Genomic DNA, 27,505 nt, shown 5'->3' on the forward strand with positions numbered 1-27,505 from the left:
ACATGCATCAAATTGCACCATTTACAACATAAAAATGCAAAAAGTTCTCACCGTGGGAGGGGGAACACACCCTCCCCCCCCCCCCCCTTCCGCTCGCTCGGGCTCGGTTGCTTCGCTCCCTCGCATAGTCACTGTTCCTCCCAATATCACAAGATCCTTATCCAGGCTGCGCCGGTGCGTCTAAGCGGGGGGTTTCAAGTCAATAAAAGACGCAAAAAGATGCATCAAAATTGCAGCATTTACAACATCAAAATGCAAAAAGTTCTCCCCGTGGGAGGGGGAACATCCCCTCCAATACCCTCCCCCCCACCTTCCCTCCGCTCGCTCGGGATCGGTCGCTTGGCTTCCTCGCATATAGTAACCACCATCCTCCAAAGATCACAAGATCATTATCCAGGCTACGCCGGTGCGTCTAAAGCGGGGGGTGGGGGGTTGTTGACCTTGATACACATCCCCCCCCCCTCCGGCTGTGCAGCCCCCCCGAACTGAAAAACGTTCCGCGGCCCCTGGACCTAACGTTAGTACTAGATAGTAGCTTGACGGCTAGAGTACAAATGCTTTGCCAAAGTATAACTAGTTAAAGGGATGGTATAGTTTTGGTGAGTAGTTTACATTAGTAGCTAGTAACTAGATAGCCAGACGGCTAGAGTAGAAACGCTTCTTGCTAAAAACTTTATAACTAGTTAAAGGGATGGTATAAATTCACTCAATACTAGTTTTGGTTTCCAGAGTTGAAAATTCAGCTTTTAACTTTTTGCGGGATACTTATAAACTACATTATGAAATTTCAAAAAGGGGGGTCTATGCAATTGAAAGTTGAAAGAGGAATTGAAAGTTAATATGATGAAAATCAGTTTTGAGGGGGTTGTGGGGGGGGGGGGGGGTGCAACCCCCCCCCCCCACAAACAGACATACACTCAAGTTTTGGTTCGTTAGAAAAAAAAAGAGAAAAAAATTGTCCTTCCCAGCTAGGGATCTACAATAATGGATAGCATGCCAAGTAACAGTCAGCTCAATGAAACATCAACGCTCTTGCCATGAAAGATGTTGAAAGATGTTTCCACCTTGGCCTAGTTTTCAGATTGTGAAAATGTATTTTGGCAGAACAATGTCAAGATAGGAATGTTGTGGCAAGCCTCTGTGTTCATGTCATATCTAAGACTAAATTTGGACATTGTATTAAGTTTCTCAAAAATGTTTATCCCCGCTGCGATTCCTATTTCAGGGTGCAGTGACTCTGGATGGGAGGCACACAGACTTTGTTCTCACCCCTTTTGAAGACAGATCCTTTCTTGTTGTTACACAATACCAGAAACTTGGGACACTCGTAAGTATCACAACTTTATTTTCTTTTTTATCAGTCCAAGCTATAACATAAGTTTTTTTTTTTTTTTAATCTGTATGTAGTGACGTGCACTAATCACAAAATGAATACCGGTATGTAGATTTATGAAAAGAAAAAAAAAACAATGTCGTTTTAATACGACGTTTTGTCGAATTACTGCCATTTTGTGAGAAAAATTTCATGTCGGTATGATATCAGTGTTATCACACTTGCGAGACCAGTTTACCTTGTGATATATATAAATTATGAACAATGCCCTTGGATATGAAACCAAACACTTGAATGTTTATGGCATAGTTGATATTCATCTAGCTGTTGCTTTCGTTTTTTGCTTACCTGTTGTTCAAATTGTTAATCTTTCTCTCCCCCCGTCTCCCTCTCCCTTTAGTTTATTACCAGTACTTGAATGACAATAAAAGGGGCCATAAAATGTAGGCAGTATAGATATATCTATGAAAGTTGTAGGGAATACATGATTAATTTACATTTAAAATAAAGTGAAAGTGTAAGCCAGTGACGGATGGATTTTATTTCTTTTCTCTCTTTTTTTTTTTTTTTGTGTGTAGAGAAGAAATTGCTGTCAGGAAAAAGGTCACGAAATAGTCAGTGTGAATGTATATTATTTTCTTCGATATTTCCACCAAAGTTGTTATTCTATGCATGTTACATCGGATAATTGTAGCCCTTGCTTATTTTCCTGTAATTGCTTTCCAACTTGAAAAAGATACTCTGGGTTGGAGAAATGGAGATGAATAAGACAGAATAATTCAGTTGAAATCAAATGCACAGTGTTGTTAAAATATCCACTCACAAATATGTCAATTTACATTAAAGTAGCATCACATTTGCGTAAGGTTTCAATGTGGACTCAAAATATGCTTAATGAGTGAAATTATTAGATTTGATCCCAAAAAAAGATTGTGTAGCATAGAGCCCTTATTCTTAACTTTATAGACTATTTAGAATGACATCTTTGTTGCCTGACAGCAAAGGAACTTGAAGTTTGAACTTGTGTAGGCAGCAATTTATATCAATATCAGATGTACTATTAATAATGGGCAAAATGCAATATTACTGAATGTGTGGGCTAGTGAAGTGTTAATGTATTTCTGTCGATTATTACTGTTAATCCCCCTTTGTGTTCTCATATTTTTCAGATCCATGTCACCAAAGATTCCTTGCCTCTTGATAAGAGGGAAGAGACATACTCCACTCATGTCTTACTCGGCAGAGACGAGGTAAGAATAATCTTGAATGAGGAGGCACCCATCAACTTTAAAGGACAAGTTCACCTTCATATACATGTGGATTGAGATTATGCAGCAATACAAGTAGAATACATCCGTGAAAGTTTGAGGAAAATCAGACAATCCATTAAAAAGTAATGAATTTATAAAGTTTCTGTGTAATCACTGCTGGATGAGAAGACTACTACAGATGATGATGTCACATGCGTAGAACAGTATAAGAAAAATATAAAGAAAATTACACTAAATTTGATTTCATGAAAGAAGTACACATTCCCTCAACTTGTAACTGATATATATGTTAAGGGTAATATCACTCCCCCTGCATGTGCTCTTTTATTAATATTATGCCAGAAAAGTGAAAATATGTTGATTTTTCTTTATATTTTCTTTATATTATTCTACACTTATGACATCACAAGCTGTAGTAGTCTTCTCATCCAGCAATCCCGGAACTAAAACTTGAAGAATTCGTAACATTTATTGGAATGGATTGTCCGATTTTACTCAAACTTTCACCAATGAGTTCTACTAATATTGCTGAAGTCTCTCAATTCACATGTTTCTGAAGGTGGACTTGTCCTTTAATGGCTACATGGCAGTCTGTGAATGAGCAGGCAGCTTGTTTACATCATTTGTTTAAAGTAAATAATAAAGTGTAAAAACTGTCTGTTCCACTGGATTTTCTCCTATAGATTTGATGCCATGAAATTGTTCTTCATTGTGATACTATAATGCACAGTCCAGAATACATTCCACTTCAAATAAGATTGACTTTGGAAGCTTCCATTGCACTCGTTTGTCATGGAGCACGTCTGTGTAATCATTACTGATCAAATATTATTTCCAACAGGGAGCCTTGTGGCTCATGTGAGGGACAGTGGTGTTGTCACACATGTTGGTGACTTTGTACATAACCAGATGACAGGAACTTTGTCACGGACGAATGGTCGATGTTTGCGTCGTGTAGGGAGAAGAGTTATATGGGGTGTGTAGAAGATCATTAAAGAGTGTAAGATGAGTCAATGTAAGACATTAGTGTACAAAACATGACGCAAGGCAAAATTAATTTAGATGGTCTGCTGACTAGTGATTGGTACTGAGGTAAGAGACTTTCTAGGCGTGACAAGTAAATCAAAGTTGCTAGCAGTAGTTGTTGAGAGTGACATGACAGGAGGCAGATCAACTGACCAGTGATCGATGACAGATTTCATGACCCTGTGGGTCACCCTATTTGGTAATTTTATGCTGCATTCTTCTTGTTCCCTTTTGCATCACTCCACTCCAGCCGGTGATCCATGTGTTCGCCCGGAACATAGCCAGCAAGGTCCTAAAGTCGGAGTCGAAGCCACTCCTCCTGAGTCTGGCGCTGGAAGACTACTCGCCAGCCGTTCTCAGGGGCATTCAGAAGGTCATTGAAGACTACCTGTTATGAGAAACAAGACTGGTGAGTTTTCTGGTCCTCAGTATGCTACTCTGCTCATGAGGGTCACTGAGGTATCAACTCTTTATGTGCCAATTTCGCACATCCGACTCAGTTGACGGCGTGCCAACTTCGTTTATTCTGCTCATACCCACAAACCCGCCCAAACAGATCAATATATTGCCAAATGCCGGCAGTACAATGAAAGCTTTTCTCTTGCTTCATTCTGTTCATCTCATATATAGCTTGCATTTTATGTGGTGATTTACTATCAAGCGGTGTTCCCTAATAGATTTTGCACGTCAATTCAAAGTTTCTGTCACTGTTTTGTTTGCAAAAGTCATGCCTTTACACTCATGTAGCTACTGGTCATTTCAAAGAAAAACGGTCATGGCTTTGTCTTACAATTCACATCAAAGCAAAGCTTGGCATTTTCTCTGCATCTTTGCTCACAGCACGTACAGCTTAACAGAAATATATAGAAGTTACATGGATTAAAAAAAACAGAATGTTTTCTCAAAGCATGACTATGTTGGTGTCTCAGAATAATGTGGCACACAGGGGGTTCCCCCCGTAGCACAGGAGTTAACAAACTCTTTGTGTCAAAGAGTAATTTCCTTACTCTTGAAGATAAACCGTCTTTGTATTTTTGTTTAATTTTCTTTATTCAAGGTACTTGACAACTAACTTTCACTGTTTGAGGGTTTTTACTAGTTATTGTTTTGTTGCTTTGTTGGATCTCTTGTTAATATTGTGCTTTCAATCTATGGTGTGATACCAGTTAACCCTTTCTGTGCCAGGGAATTGGGACAATGTGTACAACGCCATGGGGTTTGCTGTGATAAGAGACATTCAGAATGCACAAAGGGTTGACAGATTATTTCAATTCGCAATTCGCGTTTCACGTTTATTTCATTCAAACAGATGAAAAACATCCAGACAAGGTACATAATTGAATTCAGATTGACAATACAAATGTAACAGAATGTGGAGACAGCAAGAAAAACAAAGTTTTATGAGCAGCTGCCACCATAACAAAAGCATTTATAATAAAAGTCATGTTAAGTCGAACAAATACATGTGCATAGAAAGTAGAACCAAAGTAATCAAAAACACATATTGAGAGAAATACAATAGACACATAAAAACAAGACAAAAACAAAACAAAACACACACACAAAGAGTAATACCCGAATACGTAGATTACTTTTCTTTTTCCAATAAAAATGATTTAAATCTTCGTTTAAAAGCATTTAGAGATGGACTCATTTTAATTGCCTGTGGCAAAATTGTTCCAAATTAAAGGTCCTCTGTACAAAACAGAATATAAACCAACATTTGTTTTATTAAGAGGTAAATGATAATTCAGAGGATTTCTCAAACAATACAAATAGATAGCACTATTTAACTGAAACAAGGAAGAAAGACTTGGAGGAGTGCAATTTTTAAAATATAAATACACTGATATTATAATTGTTCAATTCAAAAATATCTAAGACATTACATTATTACATTATTTGTCGTCATACCCCCAAGATATTGTGTAGACAATTTCTCATGGATTTATCAATTGTATTTCTATCTTGGTCTGGAGTTCAGCTTCTCTGTAATTTTTATGTGCTCTTTGGATGGTATTTCTGCAGATGTGGTGACTGCTTGCATAATAAAATAATAATACTGTGATATGTTGCCTAATTTTGAGAAGCCATTGAAAATATCAAAGTGAAATATTAGGGGACGTAATTCAATTCAATTCAATTCAAGTTTATTTCCACAAATTCAGTTTAAAAAACATACAGATAGACAATCAATCAAAATATACATATACAAACCAAAATTATTTCAAGTAAGTAGGCCCTACATAGTCATAATGAAAAAGTGTGTGATGGAGATTAACATAACAATTTGAGTAATGGTTGTAATAATCAGCAGTAGGCCACTGGCCTTTCGAGGCCGATCCCATGAACAAATTTACAATATTGAAGCTGTACGTCATTATATCGTTATATCAAAATATCAGATTTTTGGCCACTATGTGATCAACATTATGTGGGGCAAAGGGTACAAGTAGATGATACACAATAGGATCGAAAGAAGGGGGATGCTCGGCTTTCCCATACATACAATGTACTTCAAGAATCACAACCAGGTGTATGTTTTGTAAATCATTTTGTAAACAAACGTAGTGCACGTCGCACCTTATCACACTTCGAGGTGGAGAGGTACATTCTGTAACACTCACTGTGCAGGATATGTGAGTTTCATGTCTGTAGCATGCAGAATACAGCAAACTATCTACCACTGTGTGCATGTGACATCATAGGAGAGAATGCTTCTTATTCTTTGGCAAACACTTCCACTCTGTTTGGAAGATTTGAATGCTCAGCTTGTCATTGGAAACAAGTGAAGCATTCCCCCTCCCCCTATCTCTTCATACACAATGTTTGAACTCACAGGCCCACAAGTAAACTATGGTACTGTATAATATATAAGCCATATATTTCACGAATTTTGTGAGTCGGGTGTTGTTGTTTTTTTGTGAATTTAGCAACATGCGAAAATATCAACTCTGCTCCTGATGTGAATTCTATGTGTATGCCAACATTTCTCTGTTCTGTCCTGCATTTCACAGTCACGAATTTAACCATTTGTGGAATTGTAGGGAAGTCCGGGTTCACACACAAAAAAAATGACTCGCTACATGTATAATATGCCGTATACGTGTACAATAGTAAGATGGTTTCACTATTAGCTGTCCAGTATAAGTTTTTATAAAATGGGTTCAAGAATGTAGCCAATAGGAAGCGCTGAAATGAGACACACCTCCTTCCTTTACTTCAGTACAACTGCACTGCCTGTAATCCTATGGTAGATTGCCGATCGTCTGTGCGCGCGGCGGCTCCTTTGATGAATTGCATGCATACGCGTACGCGCTGTCAATCCTGTAAACAACTTCTAGTTCGGGCTGCCGGCCGGCCGGCCTGTCTTCCCTTGTGCATAACATATGTGGCGTACGTACGTATACTGTACTATACGTACACTTTGTACAGTACAGTAGACCAAGCGTTATGGGACCGGACGCGTACATGGAGTCACTTTGAAGAGCAAATCCAACGATTTAGCAGGTTAATTCTCACGCCGTTTTCAGAGTATGTTGTCTAGTAGGCCTATATGAGGAGTCTATATCAAGTCTTTAAGGTAAAGGGTGCATATTCTATGTAAAATAAGTAAGTTTTCATGCGGGTGTCCGGAAACCCAACCCCCCATTATACTTATACACACTGTACTGTATGTGCGGGACTTCCGCGAGTGCGACGTGCGTAAAAGTTTGGGACGAACATCTTCGGACGTCTTGACCCACAAAGGTACGTGAAAAACGCTGAAAAATGATGTTAGTTTTCGAATTTTCGACCCATTTTATAAAACAAATGATGCACAGGATTATTTCGTGGCGTTAGTGTAGGCGTAGCTCACTCTCGGGTATTTACAATGTAGTGCAACATGCACTCGGCTTCGCCTCGTGCATGTTTCACAATTGTAAATACCCTCGAGTGCACTACGCCTACACTAACGCACTCTATCCTGTGCATCATTTGTATAACATTACGCTATTCAAAATACTTTGTATTTGCCACAAATACATGCTAGAAGCATTATGTGTTGGGACCCTCTTTACTACTATGTACTTATGTCTATTTTTATACCCCCACCCACACATAGTGTGTAGGGGGGGTATATAGGAATCATCCTGAGGTCGGGTGGCCGGTCGGTCGGTCGGTCGGTCGGGCGGGCGGGCGGTCGGGCGGTCGGGCGGTCGGTCCGTTGCAAAATCTTGTGGGTCGAACTCCTCTCTCATTTTTTGAGCAATTGACCCCAAATTTGGCATGTGTGACCACTATCAAAGGTAGATGTGCAAGACACCTTTTTCGTTAGTATCACATAATGCGTTGCCATGGAAACGGCATATTTTCGTAAAAACTTGTGGATCGAACTACTCTCTCATTTTTTGAGCAATTATCCCCAAATTTAGCATGTGTGACTGCTATCAAAGGGAGATGTGCAAGACACCTTTTTCGTTAGTATTGCATAATGAGTTGCCATGGCAACGGCAAATTTTAAAAAAATCTAGCAAAATGTAGTGGATCGAACTCCTCTCTCATTTTTTGAGCAATTGACCCCAAATTTGGCATGTGTGACTGCTATCAAAGGTAGATGTGCAAGACACCTTTTTTATTAGTATCGCATAATGCGTTGCCATGGCAACGGCATATTTTCATAAAAACTTGTGGATCGAACAACTTTCTCATTTTTGGAGCAATCAACTTCAAATTTGGCATGTGTGACCGCTAGCACAGGCAGATGTGCGACCGCTAGCACAGGCAGATGTGCAAGAGACCTTTTTCGTGATTATTTCATAATGCGTTGCCATGGCAATGGAAGATTTTCATATAAATCTTACAAAATGTTGTGGATTGCTCTAATCTCTTAGTTTTGTAGCAATTCAGTTTGAATTTGGGATATGCGATCAATGTAATGTATATTTGTGCAAAACACATTTGATGTGTGTGGTGATGAATCTGTTGCCATGGCAACAGAATTTTTTTTTACCAATCATACAAAAATGTGTGGATTAGCCTAACTCCTTCAGTTTTCAAGCATTTGGCTTAAAATTTGGCACATGTGACCACTATTGTATGTAGATGTGGATACTTACTACTTCGTCATTTTTTATCAATGTGTTGCCATGGTAACAGCATAGTTTGAATGAAAGTCATACGAAAATATTGTGGATGAAGTTAACTCCCTCAGTCTTAGAGCATTTGACTTGAAATTTGGCACACATGACCACTATAGTATATAGATGTGCAAACTTAATCTTTCGTCAGTGATGAACAATGCGTTGCCATGGTAACAGCTTTTTTTAACAAAAAAACATACAAAAATATTGTGGATTCAGCTAACTTTCTTTAGTCTTCAAGCGTTTAGCTAGAAATTTGGTACACATTACCACTGTGGTACGTAGATGTGCAAAGGTAATCTTTCGTCAGTGGTGATCAATGCGTTGCCATGGTAACGGCATATTTTGAATGAAAATCATACAAAAATATCGTGGATTCAGTTAAATCCCTCACTATTTGAGCATTTGGCTTGAAATTTGGCACATGCAACCACTATAGCATATAGATGTGCAAACTTAATCTTTCTTCAGTGGTGAACAATGGGTTGCCATGGTAACAGCAGCTTTTCACTAAAATGCATACAAAAATATTGTGAATTCAGGTAACTACCTCAGTCTTTGAGCATTAAGCTTGAAATTTGGCACATGTGACCACTGTAGTACGTAGATGAGCATACATAGTCTTTGGTCATTGTTGATCAATGTGTTGCCATGGTAACAGTATGTTTTGAATGAAAATCATGTAAAAATAGTTTGGATTCAGTTAACTCCCTCAGTCTTTGAGCATTTGGCTTGAAATTTGGCACAGGTGACCACTATAGCATATAGATGTTCAAACTTAATCTGTCATTATTGTTGAACAATGCGTTGCCATGGTAACAACAATTTTTCACCAAAAAGCATGTGGATTCCGCCAACTCCCTCAGTCTTTGAGCATTTAGCTTGAAATTTGGCACACCTAACCACTATGGTATGTAGATGTGCAAACTTAACCTTTCGTCATTGTTAATCATTGTGTTGCCATGGTAACAGCATAGTTTGAATGAAAATCAATATAAAACGAGACATGAAAACTCGTCACATTGAGGACGAGTTAGGTGATACGCTTGTGGTCATCAGATGACGGTCATCTGTGATCGACAAGAAAAGAATGTGATATAGGCACCTTGAAGTTATATTGAGCGTGCATGCGAAACCGTTTCTGTAACCACTCGGCCACGGGTCATCCACGGAAATGGTAAGACAAAAAAACAACAACAATGTATAGATATAACAGGGGGAAAGTCAATGCCCACTCAACTAACGTGGCCGTGTGAACATCTATTGCATTGCTAGACGGAAAAGCGGCCTTGTAACGACTGAGGTCGCTATGCCATTTCTGGCAACTTGGGAAAAATACGTCCCGCAGACATAAAACCTATAATCGGCTGGTTTTGATACCTTGCCTTTAATCACAATTTTCAGTGTAATGACGTCATCAAATTACAAAACAATGACATCGTCTTGAAAGACAATTGTTCAAAGTACAACACCTCAGTCGTCGTCATTACATACTATGATCGGTTTGACAAAGTCAACCTGCAAAATTTTGCTGCAGTCGAAGCAATGTGGTCTCCAACACACAAAAAAGAGGGATATGGCGTGTGTGTGTGTCTGTGTGTGTGTATAGGTGCGTTTATATACGAACGTGATTTCTACATGGACGAATATGTAATACAAAATTGAAGAAAAAACAAGTAAAATAGCTAAGTATTTTGTTTCGTGATCTTGACGGGTTCGAACCCGCAACCTCAAGTCTCTGAGACGTCGCCTTTATCCACTCGGCCATACGTCTCGACGAGAAAATATGGGGAACGTAAACTTATGTATGTGAAAGATACATGAGGAATCGTTTTGTCCACATTCCATTTTCATTTTCAGTTTTAAACTGCAAAATTGTCAATCTGATGAAAAGATTTCAAGAATAAAATGCATGATTACTGCAGCTTATTGTCTCAGCTACAACATACTAAAGTTTCAGAGGAAATGAAGCAAAATCAGATGAGATAAAGGTGCTTAAACGTTGTTAAGTCAATGCATGGTTTAAAAAAAAATCACCTCCCATAGACAATACACGTAAACTTGTCCGATTTTGCGTCTTTACCTTTAATCACAATTAAAGGTATGATGACGTCATCAAATATCAAAAGCATGACATGGACTTAAAAGGCAAATGTTCAAAGTACAACATATCTGAATTTGGGATAATATTGAGCTTAAACAACAGAGATACGAGTAAATGAATGTCAGAAATAGTACCTCAAAAAAATTAATTCCACTTTTTTGATTTCAGATGATGATGATGACGTCATGAGTTTTCCTGGCAATATTGGTACTTGAAACGTTATTTCCAATTCATATGCTTTTGTAATATGCAAGAGAAATATAGGGTCAATGGACGATTTAAAGAGCTATGGCGAAATAAACAAAGACATGTTTTTTCACTATATTTGCAGAAAGACGCGCGCGCGGAATTTCAACTTTGACGCCAGTGCATTCCTTTGTTATAGGTCAAAATCGATCGGAAATCAATGAATATTGTTACTCAAAGTATCAGAAATCCAAATCGGTCAAAAAAATTGCATTTTCATGTTAGTTACGCCCTCTGCGCGCGAAATTGCGCGGACGGACGCGCACGCGAGAAAATGTTTGAAACGCTTAAAATTGTCTGAAACTTCGAGATTTCCCATTGGGAAGTCGTTTTGAGCCTTTTAAAATTTTGACGCGCGCAAACGCGCACGTAATGATGACCTGGGTAACTAGCGTTAAAATGTAAGATAGAGCGTGACCTGAACTTTATGTCCACCGAAAATGATACAGAAATGATATCTAGTTATGAAGTTATGATCGATCATGTGACAAGGTCCGAAAATCACAAAATGGCGCCTAGATGACGTCATAGATATGTTACTGTCATGAAAACCTTATTGTGGCTAGATATTGTTATGAGACATGTTGACTGAAAATGTCATGTTATTCCGTAATGTCATTGTTGAGATATTGACGACACAAAATGTGGCAGAAAGAAAGAAGAATAAAAAAAAAGAGAAATTTTGACAATCACAATAGGTGATACGCTGATAGCGTATCACCTAAATATTGTGGATTCAGGTAACTCCCTCAGTCTTTGAGCATTTGGCTTGAAATTTGGCACATGCAACCATTGTAGTACAGAGATATGCAACCATTGTAGTACAGAGATATGCAAACTTTGTATTTCATCATTTTCGAACAGTGTGTTGCCATGGTAACAGTGCATTTTGAATGAAAATCATACAAACATTTCAATTAGATTCTTACTCTCTATGTTTAGAGCGTTTTGGCTTCATATTTGGCACATGTTACCTCTACATTACCTAGATGTGCAAAAACTCTTTCGTCAGTGTTGAAAATGTGTTGCCATGGTAACAGTATATTTTGAATGAAAATGATACACTGATATTTTGAATTCAACTAAGCCCCTCATCCTGTTAGCATTTGGCTTGAAATTTGGCACATGTGATGGCTATGATACATATATAGTTGTGCAAAACTTCATTTTTTTCTTAATATCCAACATTGTGTTGCGCCGTGGTTATACAATTTTTAATAAAAACCATAGAAATCGTCAGTTTATTTATCTTGCTCACTCAGTTTTTGAGCACTAGACTTGAGATGTGGGACATTTGACTAACAGTGAGCAATACATTTATTTACTGTTGGACAGTGCATTGCCTTGGTAATTTTTTTTTCATTAAAAAGTTTTAAAAAATCCTGGTTGAGCTAATTTCCTCAGTTGTGGGTGGGGGTATATTAATCACAATGAGTGATAGTTCTAGTTTTAGCAACTTTTGGGAGTCTGTTTTGATGAGATTTCATTACAATGAGAAAATTGTCATGGTCCAGACTGCTGTTGCTGATTCTGAATGTTTTTAAGGGTCACATGTACTGTTGAAAATGAAATACACGTAAATTGTGAATAGGATTGTCGGTAGTTCCCGAGTCCAAACGATCTAATTGTAACTTTATCTGCCTCTTTATCATTCTACAAGTTATTTTCAGAATATACATGTATTTGTTTGTGTTGAATCCACATCATTTGCCCATGGAGCTACCCCATAATTAGTCCATCAACATTCTTACTTGCCTCTTGCTATTGACCAAATACCTAGAACCCTGTCCATGTTTCCAACCTTTTTTTAGTATTGATTTTCTTTTTTGTTTCTTTTTTGTTATACTGTGTCCATCAAAGTTGGTATGCAGTGGCGGATCCAGGCGGGGGCGAACCGCCCCCTAATGTCTTGTTAAAAAAAAAAAAAAAAATTAAAACGAAAAAAAAAATGGGGGGGGGGGCCTTTAATTTTGTAAAGGCGCCCCCTCTTTATGGAATTCCTGGATCCCCCCTTCCTGGTATGTATTGCCAAGCTTCATGTAGCTTTATGTAAAAAAAAACTTGTGTAAGTTTGTTGTAATCTTGACTTGTATGCAGTCTTTCTTAATAGTGCTCGTGGACAACATCATCATCATTACTTTTGTAGATCATGATAGGTTAAAGAATTTTTTGTTGTGTGAGATAACTTCATCTTCTTCTTTTTTCCCCATTTGTTCTATTTTTCTTCATTTCAGCGAGAGAGAGATGTTAGGGCAGAAAATGCAGCTGAGCCATGGTGAATGTATCTGGTCCTCCTGTTCAGGGGTTGAATGAGCAGTGATCTGCGTGCTACCATCAAAGCAGGACATTGCTGGCAGTTGGGCGCGACAGAGAGCTAGCCGTGCAGATGTCCCACCTGCCGCTAGCAGGACATTGATAATAGTCATATCATATTCACTGTGCCTGCATCCAGTGACCCATTGGAGACATACTGTTTCAAACTTCAGTTGGCATTTCTCCACCAGTAGGTTGACATTGGACTTCAGGGTCCATCTAGAAGTCTTGTTTATCAAGATGTGTCAAATCAAACTGATGCTAAACTGCAATTTTTCTGAGCTTGCTGATTTGCCGTCTCGCTCCTTTTGCAGGCTCACATTGTAGCGTCTTCTAAATTGGTGCACACACATTGCAATATGTACTTACAACCACCTTATTTCAAACGGTTTGTGGTAACTAATGTGTGTCTTAATAAGTGAACCCAGGTAATGAAGGCTTGTGGAGTACCAACTGTGATTCTCACACCAAAATCGCTTTTCCATAACAATATACAGTAGGACTTTGATTATCCAGCCACGTCGGTACCGTCCGGCGAGCGTCCGGATAATCGATTTGGCCGGATAAGAGAGAATTGCTCAAATACAGCACTTTCTAGCATATCATGCTTAGCAATTGCCAGGGGAACACACGTTATTACCAATTCACTAATATCATGATTATCTGCATTCCATTATCATGTTTCAAACTTCATAAATTGGTATGAAAATTAAACAAAATAATTATAAGTAAAGTCTCCCTTCATGTACATGTATTATTTCTTATGATTGATAATAAACGACAATGAGATCGATTCAAATTCATGAAATTCTTCCGTCAAGATGTTTTTATTGCACCTGATTGACAAATTGCCCTACATCAACGTAAATAATCAGTCAGTTGCAATGAGATCGATAATGCGAATCATCAAATAGTGCTGCTGTATTGTACTGTAACCACTGCTATGCACTTGGTGCCAGTGGCAAGCACGGCGCCAGTCATTGACGTCATCTCATGAACTGTTCCGCTGCGATGATTGGAATATGTCCCATTGTGTATTTGCACGATGAATGATTGAATGTGCGTTTCTTTTGAGTGAGATTTGGCACTGTTAAAAAATACTGTACTTGAAAACTTCAAAAAGTGTCTGACAGACGTCCAGATAACAGAGAATCCGGATAATCGACGGCCAGTTAATTGAGGTCCTACTGTAATAAGCATAAATGTTAACTATAAGATGTAAACTAAATGCTGATTTTATTATTTTTTTTTTTGTATGTGTAGGAGCTCCATACGGTATACCGAAATTGCCCTTGATCATCATACACTAGTCAGACATTTTATAAGCTTTTTTAATAGAACCAGTGGTTTGGGATGGGCATTTGGGGAAAGGTTGACAGCTGTGACTACATTTGAATTTGAATTTATATTTCGTCGCTGGGGCGACAAGACCTCGTATCTACAAAATGTCAAATGTTCAGGAGAGCCAAAAAACATGGTGGCCAAAGCACTATAGGGAATGGGATAGCCTTTCCTTTGACATGCGATGGCGGCTTCATTTTTGGGGTAAGACAGTTGGGATTTTGCCAGGACATCACTTGACCTATTATTTGACCATTAATCAAAAAGAGTAATTTTTACAAAAATTCAAATACAAGGTCTTGTCACCCCAGCGACGATTTATTAGTGTATTTCTGTCAGTTGGTGTCACCAGGAGACAAATTAAAGTTTTGTTGCTTGGCAACAGATTAACCATTACGAACTTCCTAATTGATGTTTAGTTAGCAAAGCATGTAATATATTAATAAACATAAAACATTAAATGTAATGCAGGCAAGATACAATCTCCAACTTGATGATCTCTGCATTATATATCTCAAAACAGGACCCACTATGCTTTTCATACAGTGTTTTTTTCCCCTCCCAGTTAGGCAAACTTTGTCACAGTATTTACAGCCTGCAAAAGCAAAGCACTCTGACGGAAGTGACATTTTTCTTTTTGTTTGCACGTTTGTTTTTATTTGGGGTACATGCTTGTTTTTGTGTGTGTGTGCGTGTGTGTGTGTGTGTGTTTGTGTTTGTTTTTGCCGGATGTGGTACATGTCATGTCCAATGAGCAGGGGATGTTATGAAACCCTGCCAACCCCAAAAGCAGATTTTGTCTGATGCAATGAATTAGTTGCAGATTCAGATTTAGGCCATTCAGCACATTACTCGTTACAGTGGATGAAATGAAAAAAAGTTAGAGACTTCTCATATTTTCTTTTGTACGAAGGATAAACATTTTGATATGGTGAACACACACTAGTTTGCAGCTATGCGAGAATCTTGCACTTCATATCATGAAACATCCAGTTTTATTTTAACACAAATTTCTTATTATGAAATTAATGTGTGAACAATACAAAATAATTTACATTTGACATGGTCACACAAAGAAGTGCAATGAAGTCTCAAGCAGATGAGTTTGCACAATGACTTTTAATGGTTCAAACATATATCATCATACTATAACCAGCTCAACAAACCAGCATATAGTGAATACAAAATACTTCACATTTAAGAGTAGCAGTATTTACATATCATTTCATCATACAGTGTACAACAATCTATTCAATATGTACAGTCGACTATGTACAGTAACATTCCAATAAATCGACCATTTGTATCGCAGATCTCCTCAGATCATTCTACACCATCAACATTTCAAATGACGAAATTCATTCACGCTTGGACGTTGTACTGTATACTTCCCCTGTGTGTTGCCTGAACACAATTTTTCCAATGGCCCAAAATCTGGGTCACAAAATCCCTACACACTTCTAAACATCTACAGTTTTGTCTGCAGTCAAATTGTGGTATGTTTCATCCATCCGGACTGAGAAAAGTACACTGACCTACGTACAGTGTCATCAAGATGTTGGGTAACGGATTTCAAATATGAATTATGATAGGAGATCTTTAGGGGAAACTTATTGCATGAGGGTTGGGAGATGGCATTCACCTTTTTAGTGACCACTGATTACTTTGCTGATCGAGCTTTGGATTCCCTGATTAACCCTTTAGCAACTGAAGATTCTGTATATAATGGCATATTATTCCCTGGAAGGTACAGCAATACTCATTTCGACAACTTTCTAAATTATGCAAAATAGATCACTGCATGTTTATTTTTGTCTATTATCAGTTATGTTTATTTGAAAGCCATTAAGATCTTACCACGAGATTTGGGTGTCACAGAAATAATTCTGACATACTTTGGTTGACCTTTGACTTCTTTAAAATTACGTAATTATATCTTCTATACGAGAACAATAAAAATAGTGAAGCATAAAACTATAAAAAAGCAAACGGGCGGTTTCGGACGGTTCAGTTCTAATGGGTTAATCTAGCAAGAAAAATGTGGGAGAGGATTTCAGATTCGATTGGCCCCTACAGGAAAGAGGTACTGTGTAATATGTCAATTGCTGCAAAGCCACTTTATACAAGGAGTCATAGCGCATGGTGTATGTTACACTTCTGTTAGCCCCATTTATGCCAATGGGTCAAATGTGAACTAATTTCACACACATACAATGTACAGCCAAACAGGAAATGTATGTGGCAAGTATAGGGTTAAAAAGATGAATTGTGCACGGTGCCAAGTGCGATGGTACAAGATTTCAGATAGGGTAAGAGATGAGATACACTCTTCCGCACAGTGAAGTAGAATTGAAATTTTTTATTGTTTTATCGCGGTCACAAAGGCAATTTACTATATGTTTCTACAACACCATGGACATCTAAGGGCTTGGTCCATGTCAAGGATTTGGTATTGTAATTACAGCCATTTCTCATGGCACAACATTTGTGGAAAACTGCAAGTTGGACGAAGAGCAAATGTTTGGCTGTGCCATCATGTGCTAGCCTATCCAAAAAAGTTTGGCAGCTATTGCGAACTGGATGGTGAAAGCACACAATGGCACTTTCAACGAAGGTTATGCAATAGGCAGTCAACCAATTGGGCACCAAGAATCAGTGTGGGTGTTGTATAATCGACAATTGTTAAAACAATAGCAAACACAACCTTACATCCCGTGCCACCACTTTTGGGTTTCTAATGATGTATAACAAAGGATAAGAATAGACAACCATTTCATTAAGACAAAGCAAACTGGTTGTGTGCCCAAGGAATACCGGTATTTCTGGCAGTGGTGTGCACTGATAACAAAACTTTTATCGTTACTGCCCTAGACAGCCAGTTTTGTAAAGTTTGCTCTCACGCTTTACAGCATCTGAAAATATTCAGAGACCTCAAGTACTCTCGAACTTGTGGCTATTATTAGGCCTGTCATGATGGACAAGATTAGGAAGTGGGCTAGCTGCCAGTATCACACCCCACGATGCTATAATCTGACCTACCTGCTTGCCCCGAGGCAATCACCACTCACTCTTGGGCAAGTAAAACGAGTGGGCACTGGTGTGTTCTGATCAAGTATTTGGCCTTTGCTGAAATGTCTGTTTGATCAAGTACCGGTACATGTTAGTGGAGGAAAAATCTTTTGTAACACCATGAACCCATGCACTGGTGAGGGAGAGGCTAAAACAACACGTGAAACGGGATCTCAGACTGCAAACATAACCCCATTGTAAATCAGTATGGCTCTTGAAGGTCAGTAAACACAGCTAAGTACTATCACGTAGCAGCAATTGTCGGTTTCTGGATATGAAACTGCGATGCGTGCAGTACCGGGTTGGACGTTATATGAATAGAAAATTATAGAGAAAGACTTGAAAAAGGTCAATACTTAAGGCCTCACTACCCTCTGTTAGATCTCAGTAATACGCTGCAACATGAGTGGATAATTGGCAGAGTGCCAACTTTTTGCACCCATGATGAGTAATAACAAGCCCAGTTATATTACCCTGCACTGATACTACAGAGGTCTTTTTTCCTTCTTCATTTTCATATCTACTTATGTTTATGAAATCCCCCATAATTTTTTCTCATAAGTGACTGAGATTGCCAAGAGCTCATCATCAACTCGTTAACACAATGAACTGGTTTCGTCATCCTACGAGTCTTGTTTCCGCCTCATGTGCCTACGTGATGGGTGGGGCCTCTTAGCTCCTCCCCCTGACTACACCTCTGGGAGAGGCTCCTCCTCCACCTGGAGGAGTCCCAGGTCCTCCAGAAACTTCTTCTCTTCCTCCTTGAAGTCGGCGTACTCCACCCGCTGCTTGTTCTCCACCTCGTCCATGCTCGGCTCGGCCGGCTGCGCCATCTGCGGGCAGAGAGAAATATTCAGATATAGGTAAGAGCGCCCTCGCTGTCAAGCGCACGGTCAGGTACAGGGTACAGACCTCTCAACCTTTCTGAATTTGGAGGAAAGAATCTGAATTTAACCATTCCCAGCTCTTGTTTTGATAGGCGTTTCCTATTTTTCGCGGTAATTTTATTACACACTCCTATCAAAAGTATATGGGAACTGCTCTTTCTTTTCTACTTTTGAGTCAAATCATCCCTATTTTTCAGTCAGTTAGGTTGGGAGGTCTGAGGGTATATCTCTACTTTTTCTCATCTTGGCCGAGTTTTGTTCAGTGGCAATATATACATGCAGGTAATGTCCAGGTACTACTCAATGTAAAACCTTTCATTTTCTAAATGATATCAAGTTGAAGTTTTGGAAAATAACTGATCATCACTTTTACATAGATAAGGGAGTCTAGAAAAACTGATCAGAGTACAAAGGTCTTTTAATGTGCGATTAACATCAACAGCAGCAACTCTTCTCAATGAATCTGTTTACAGATGATGAAAACTGGAAATATGATGCCAGTGCAAACCTCTTGAAACGTATCACTACCACTGAAAGAAGCAATTCTCTTTAAGCAATCCGTAAACTGTAAACACCATATCATGTTGGGGGTATAACATTTTGTGAAGTGGAACTTGTAAGCCAATTTTACAAGTGGCTGAACCTACAATCGAGAACCACGTAGGCCGAGTGAGAAATAAGTGTAGTACCTTTTCAGATGAGCACTTTCTAACCTAGGAGACAATACACAGAGCATTTTTGCTACACAAAGCAATATTTTTGCAAGTTGTTAATTTCATGAATATTAGTGGACTTGCAAAATTTGTGAAAACTATGAAAATGCAGAATGTACCGCACATACAGTATTCTTTTTCATAGTAATTAGTCCACTACAGTGGTTCAATCACCCTCAAAATCGATGGTGTGTTACATTAAAGGGAGCATATAGTTTTGGTTGAGACCTAACTTCAGGTTTCTAATATTTTTTGTGAGATGATGAGAAACCTCTCATAAAATATGAAAGAACATGTACTTCCAAGAGGGATTCAATATTTATTTGATGAAAATCGGGTTTAAAATGGTTGAGATATCCAAAAAATAGCATTCCTAATAAAATGCAGGACTCACATTTTATTAGGATCGCTTTGTTTTACTTTGTTTTTGGATGTTTCAGCAATTCCAAAACCGATTTTCATCTCATAAATTTTGAATTCCTGTTAAAATGGTATGCTCTGTAAACAGAGTGTGGTTGGAAATGACAAATTCAAGCATTGTCAAGTTTTCCCAAAATTCCCTTACAAACCACATGAATCCTCCACATGGCTACAGGTTAGTCCAAGAGGTAAAAAGTGCTGAAATTACACAGCAAATCATGACAATCCCCTTGATTTTCCACAATTCTCAACAATCCACTTGCATCATCAGTTTTGCTGCAATTTCAGCAAAACTTGGTGAGTGCATCTAGGAGGGTACTTACTTCAGGAGTACTGATATCAGCAGAACAAGTTTTGCTGTAATTACAGCAAATCTCTTGGACCATCACACATGCTCAGGAAACATGATGTATGTGCAGGTCATGCAGACCAAATTTTGCTGTAATTTCAGCAAAATTATATAGGCCTTTGGACAGATGCTGGAGTGCATATTGTAGGACCTAATCATGTTTATGATTTTTTTTTTTTTATTATGCATATGTCATGGTTTGTTGAAATTGACAATATTAGTATGTAAATCCTCACCTTATTGTCAACTAAATGCGATGACTTTGTCTCATATGATGGATTTCAAACATGTTTAGGCTTTCACTCTCCATGATAAAGCTGACAGAAGTAAGACAAGTCACTCATCAACTCAATTTTTTGTCTTTCATTCTATTTCCTCTTTACTCCACAAAGCATATCTCAGTACATCTATCAACAGATACCAAATAATTGTAAATGATATAGTAAGATTTGTGTTTATTGTTGAAATACATTTCTTTATTTCCATTTTTTTTTTTTTTTTTGGGGGGGGGGGTGTTACAGTTTGGTACTTGATATGTAGCGTTTGTAATACAAATGGGAATTCATACAAGAAAAAGAAAAATGCTTTATCAGAAAAGAAGAATACTGACAGTTAAATCTAGGGCAATATACATGTACATTTACAGACAGAAGTCATGCAAAATACTAGTATGCTGCATGTGCTTTCTCGTCATTTCAAAAACACTGCAATCATTATGGCATCTTGGATATGAATTGCTCAGATGATACAAACTTAGGATAAATAAAAGACATACACAATTTCATTCAAAATAATTAAATAGCTTCAATGACTAACAGTCAGGCCTTATGAATAATAATTGTTCAAATTTTATGAAACTGCTCCTATTGATTGATTGAACAGATAAAACAAAATAAAAAAATACCTCACAAAAGTTTCCTTCTGAGAAAGGTGGTTAGTCTTTCTAAATAGAGATAATTAGCTGTTTTTATACTTTCACATGATTATGAGGCTTACTCAACAAACTTATAGAAAAACAATAAAACACAAAAGGGACCGACTCAAAAACAAATCAAAATGGAGGAAAATGGATACTTTTTCTTTCTTTCAAAATATTTGATGAGCTTTGCAAATGATTTCTTTGCTCTTTCTCATATTTTAAGTGTTTGTATTCATTTTATTCATTTATTTATCTATTTTTGCATGTAAAAATTCATGAAATTATTAATTAAGTCCCCAACATCAGGGACAATTTAAGGCATGGAGGTGCCAGTGACCCTGTAGAAATATTATTTTACTCACCTTTAAAACACCTGTAAGTTCACTCATCTACATAACATAGCGGTCACGTGTGCCAAATTTCAACCTAAATGCTCAAGACTTAGGGAGGTTTCCACAGTATTTTTGCACGATTTCCATTGAAAATATTATGCTGTTACCATTGGGCATCACATTGTTCAACAATGACCAAAGATCGAGTTTGCACATCTGTGTAGCATGGCAGTCATATGTGCCAAATTTAAATCTAAATGCTCAAAGACTGAGGGAGTAAGCTGAATCCACAATATTTTGTATGCTTTATAGGGAAAAAATGTTGTTACCATAGTAACACATACTTCAACAATGACAAAAGATTAAATTTGCACATTTTTGTACTACAGCAGTCACATGTGCCAAATTTCAAGCTAAATGCTCCAAGACTAGGGAAGTTAACTGTTTCCACAGTATTTTCGTAGGACTTTTATTCAAGATATGCTGTTACCGTGGCAATTCATTGTTCAACAATGGCAAAAAAATTAAGTTTGCACATCCACATTTTGTACATACCAGAGTGGTCACATGGGCCAAATTTCAAGCTAAATGCTAAAAGACTGAGGGAGTTGGCTGAATCCACAGTATTTTTGTATGCTTTTTAATGAAAAAAATGTTGTTAGCATGGCAACGCATAGCTCAACAATGATGAAAGATTCAAGTTTGCATATATCTACGTACTATAGTTGTCACATATGCAAAATTTCAAGCCAAGTGCTCAAAGACTGAGGAAGTTGACTGAATCCACAGTAATTTTGGATGATTTTCATTCAAAATATGCTGTTACCATGGCAATGCATCATTCAACAATAACCAAAGATAAAGTTTTCACATCTATCATAGCAGTCACATGGGCTAAATTTCAAACTAAATGCTCAAAGATTTAGGGAGTTAGCTAAAAAGCATATAAAGGTATGCTTTTCAGTGAAAAAAATGCTGTTACCAAGGCAACGTATTGATAAACGTCTAGATAGAAGATGTGTTCTGCACTTCTGCACAGTAGTCGTCACATATGTGCCAAAATTCAAGTCAAGTACTCCAAAAACACAGGGAGTTAGGTTAATCCACTTTTTTTTGGTATGATTGGTACAAAAACTGCTGTTGCCATGGCAACATATTTGTTCACATATACATCAATGGCATCTTGCACAACTACACCTTACATTGACGGCATCTTTTATCCCAAATTTGAACTGAATTGCTGTACAAGTGATAGAATAGTTTGATCAACCACAATGTATAAGATTTTGTCAAAATTTGCTGTTGCCATGGCAATGCATTATGCAACTCTAACAAAAAGCGTTTGCACATCTTCCTTTGAAAGTGAACATACATGCCAAATTTGGGGTCAATTACTCAAAAAATGAAAGAGTAGTTCCATCCACAACATTCTGTATTTTATTTTTAATTTGCTGTTGTTATGGCAATGCACCAGGCGATACCAATGAAGAAAGTGTCTTGCACATCTTCTTTTGATAGGAGTTACACATGCCACATTTGGGGTTAATTGCTCAAAAAATGAGAGTAGTCCAATCAATAATTTATAAAGAAAATTTGCCATTGTCATGGCAACGCATTATGCGATACTAACAAAAACGGTGTCTTGTACCTTTGTATCTCCATGGGTCAAAATAGTCTAGGACCCTGTTTAATCAAAAGATAAAACTGATTTTAAATTGCTGCCACAGACTTATGATAGAAGTCAATTTTGCAATCAATTCTAACTCTTCATAATACGAGACCAAGTACAGTTAGGATTTAAGGCATGGCGTTAGAAATCGCTGTTTCATGTTCACAAAAAGTTTTATGTCTGGTTTCGATGACACTTGTGCAGTCTGGTAATTTTCATCTTTATTTCCTTTTTTTTTTAATTTCTATTTGCGCATCCCTGTGTCTTAACCATCATAATTATATCACCTGTCCTTAATAAGAAGGGATAGCAAAAAGTAATTACCATCACAAAGATACCAGTACACATCTTCCCCAGAGAGTGGCTGGCGATACAATGAGACATGAGTCCATTGTATTCCTATCTGCGCGGCAAACCCAGTTTGGCACATGCTTTAAATATTTTGAGTGGCAGCATCGAACATCTGGCAAAGGATATAAGATGGTTGTGACTCCATTCTTTTTAACCTCCTTGGATTTATATATCACACTTTGTATCATTCTGTGATAAGGCAAATATTAAGGACATGTCCACCTTCATGTACATAAGGATTGAGAGAATGCAGCAGTATTAGTAGAACACAAAGTTTGAGAAAAATCAGACAATCCATTTAAAAGTTATGATATTTTTTAAGTATCTGCACAGTCACTGCTGGATGTGAAGACTGCTACAGTGTTGGTGTATGATGTCACTTGCATACAACGATTGAAGGAAAATAAAAAAGAGAATTTCACAAAACTTGACTTTTTTAATAAAGTGTGCTTTTCTTCGACCTGTTACTGAAGTATGATAAGGGTAATATTATTCCCCCTGTCTTCTGACAGAGAGAAGTTGAGTGTTCTTGTGTTATGCGAAAAAAATGGGAATATGTTGAATTTTCTTTAGTCTTTCTTTATATCGTTGTACACATGTGACATCATAAGCTATCGTTTTTTCATCGAGCTGTGGCTGAGCAGAAACTTCAAAATTCATAACTTTTGAACTGATTGTCCGATTTTCCTCCAACTCTCACTGTTATGTTCTACTTATTTTATTTTGCTGCATTCACTCAACCCATATGTCCATATAGATTTTTTAACTCTTATGTTATAATGATCTGTACTACCCTAAATCATGTGGCACACTAGTATGCATTCTGTATTAACTGATGCATCTGTTAAACTACCAGATACTTGAAGGTGCGACCATTATGCCCCTGGATTTACATCAAACTTTGGACTGATGCTGCTTGTTGGTGATGTTGCGTGAAGCTGGAATCCATCAAACTGATACCCTAGAAATGAAATGAACAAATGAGAAGAGTTAAAATTTGTACTGAGGAGAGTTCTGCAAAAACTGCAGCATGTATTCTTTCACAAAGCAACAGTATGCTGCTCTGTAAAGCTTACAATAATGTACTGCAACATATTTTTACATTAATTTTCATTTTCATTTTCTTCCCTTAAAGCTTAACATTGCTCTGATGCCAGAGACTAAACAAAGTTGTAAACAAGCAAAATACAAAATGCGTGCTCCTTCGATTCCTAATTGTATGAGAAGTTTTCTACAAGTATCCTTAATTAATTACAATATTATTTCTATTCAAATCTTTAAGTCCTACACAATAATGGTAAGTCTACCACAGATCACATATTAGTGCCTTGTTGCACTGTTTTGTAACATTTGCTATTAAGCAGGAATTCCATTCCAGGTTCAAGCTGATTTTAGAGCTTGTAAACCTGGCAAAGGATGTGAATGAAAAACTAGCAAACTTCAACATTCACATTTTTAATAGTTTCCAAATGATTGCAAAACCTAAGCAGGGGATTGAAAGCATTGTGAAATATTTGTGGGTGTCCATTTTTAGTTTTTGATTTAAAATAAAACAACAAAAATAGGACAATTTCTTGTGCACTTGCACATTTGTTCATGATCTGCTCATAATTTGCTCTGAAAAAGGGTGTTAAAGCCTTGTCATATGTGTACATGTATAACCTTCACAAGACGTGCATAATGCTCTGGAAATCTTTGTGAACTTCCATATGGAACTCAACAGTTTTTTAGAATATCTCACGTATGTTAATAGCAAAATCTGTGAAGTTTTTCTGATCATTTACAACATATCTGCAAATTATTCGCATACCTTTTGAGGCATATACCTCCGCCAAGGGAGGAGGTTATGTTTTCATTACCGTTGGTTTGTTACGTAGTTAGTTTGTCCATGCGCAAAATAACTCAAAAAGTAGTTAACGGATTGGGATTGGGATTAATGGATTAACTTGCAGGAAAGGTTGAGAACGACACAAGTAATAAACAATTAACTTTTTGTAGTGATCCAAGAATTTTGGGGGAATTTATAAAGGATTTTTGATATTTTGGCGGGAAGGGTCAATGAACTTGGGAGTTCAGGCTGCGCATATTTGAGGTTTGCATGCAGGCACTTTAGTGCGCACTCTAATCTCTGCTAGGGCGAGGCGCGCCGCACATCTGAGGGTTTACGGCGTTACAAAAGCTTACTATATTGTGAAATCGGGTGATTTTTCAGAGGACGGAAATCACTGATCTCTGTGGAAGAGCAAGATCACGGTGGAAAGTAGCTGCTTGATGGAGGTCTGCGCTCTCAGAGTGCTTTTCTACTTACAAATGTTTAGCTGTGTGTTACTCATGATGAGAATTATTTTCAGTGCCATTGTTGCAACAAATAAAAAAAAAGAAAGTGAAAATTTCAGAATGTTGGACTTTGCCTTTTTTTGACATTTACATCCTTTGCAAATGGTTCACATGCTCAGTAAAATCAGCCTGTATAGTATGATAAGAGTAAAAACTCGGGAGGACAACAGTGTAAATTTTTTTAATCAGAATTAGATAAATAATGAAATAGGGAAGTTATGAAATTGTGAAGTTTTGTTAATTTTTGCAGAACAGTTTTCAAACATTTGAAAGCAGAACTGTTGACTGCAGAACAGTTTTTATACATTTTCATACATGTATTTGACATGAATATATGCAAATGAGTGAGCTGATGTTGCCATAACCTTACAATTCTCTATTGATCATGGGGGGGGGGGGGGACTTTTTGGCCCCACTTCAGATCTCATTTGTGGATCACGTGATCCTCGCAAAAATTTGCACTAAGGTAGAGGCCAAAGTAATCTACAAGACTGTATAGTTCGATTTTTCACATTTTGATTCATGTATCTTATATTAATAAATGCTATTATTAAATTTATGCAATTTTTTTTACACACAAATAAATTTTTTCTTAGGTGATCATACTATTTTCAATATTCGTAACAATGATATTGAAGCAAAAATTTGGCTTAATAATTACTTCTTTCGAATTTTATTGTGTATTGAATGTCTTATGTATTTCTTTGTTGTTGTTTTTTTTTGTCAAAATTTGTCGCAAAAACTTTTTAAAGCGATAGTAGCCTAAAATAAATTTTTGTCAGCCATTGAAAGTAAAAATATTTGTTTTTGTATGAATTAAATGCAAAAACGCAATCTACATTGGATTGTTACACAAAATCATGTTTTTGAGAGAGCGACAAATTTGGTCTCAAAAGTTATGTGATACTTGAAAGTAAAAAGTTATAGAATGTTGCAATGAGAGCATCATGCGTTGTGGAATGATCATGCGAAATGTCAAGGGGGCCAAAATGCCTCCCCCCGGTGGGAATAGGATTAAAATGCCATTCATTCCATATTTTTCATCTCATTTTGATAACAACAGGAAAAAAAAATCAATGTTATGCTAAATAGATTGTACTCTTTTTTCAAACTACATTTTAACTGCATTTCTGTGTAATAGAATACAGTAGCACTCTTTATCAATGCATTGGAAATGCAGATCTTCATTATTATCCATTCAATCCATTTGAATTCACCCCCCCCCCCCCCAATACTTTTGAATGAAGAAAAGCTGAGTCTGGGAGACAAATATAATCTAACTTCATGTAGGTGTTGAAAGTGATACGCTCCATCATTGAGGCTTGTGCATACTATATATTTCCAAATCATTCAAAAATTCATACAAGTTCATTACTCAACCTGGAAATTGAATGGATAGGAACACATTACATTGTAATTCAATAACAAATTTAACTAGAGAAGCACTCTAAGAGCGCAGACCTCCACCAAGCATGCAGCCCTTTTCCATCACTGATCTTGTTCTTCCATAGAGATAACTGGGACCTGTTGCATAAAAGTTACAATGATGATAACTTTGCCATACAATGGTAACTTCAATGGAATTCTTGATTGTGATTGGCTGTTGAGTATTATTGCCATGGTGGTTACCATTGGATGGCAAAGTTATCACCACTGTAACTTTTATGCAACGGGCCCCCGATTTCCACCCATACGTACTCAT

General features: G+C 37.4%; 2 protein-coding genes across 2 annotated transcripts in view; one reads left to right on the forward strand and one right to left on the reverse strand.

The window, feature by feature from the left end:
• Positions 1-1,225: 1,225 nt before the first annotated feature.
• On the forward strand, positions 1,226-14,032 carry LOC139713578 (proteasome assembly chaperone 3-like; the record flags this gene model as incomplete). Its single annotated transcript, XM_071625293.1, has 4 exons — positions 1,226-1,327; positions 2,503-2,583; positions 3,881-4,039; positions 13,338-14,032. Coding segments are annotated over 3 exons (330 nt in total), but the record flags the coding sequence as incomplete, so codon positions are not given.
• Positions 14,033-18,515: 4,483 nt separating this feature from the next.
• Positions 18,516-27,505, reverse strand: part of LOC139713577 (dynein axonemal intermediate chain 3-like) — a 38,720-nt gene continuing 29,730 nt past the window's right edge. Inside the window, exon 21 of the mRNA XM_071625292.1 lies at positions 18,516-18,659. Coding sequence (XP_071481393.1) covers positions 18,516-18,659 — 144 coding nt within the window. The remainder of the gene's footprint in view (positions 18,660-27,505) is intronic.

This window comes from Diadema antillarum, unplaced genomic scaffold (genome assembly GCF_040938485.1).
Source record: "Diadema antillarum isolate AM-2024a unplaced genomic scaffold, OU_Dant_1.0 seq00002006_RagTag, whole genome shotgun sequence".
Lineage (NCBI taxonomy): Eukaryota > Metazoa > Echinodermata > Echinoidea > Diadematoida > Diadematidae > Diadema > Diadema antillarum.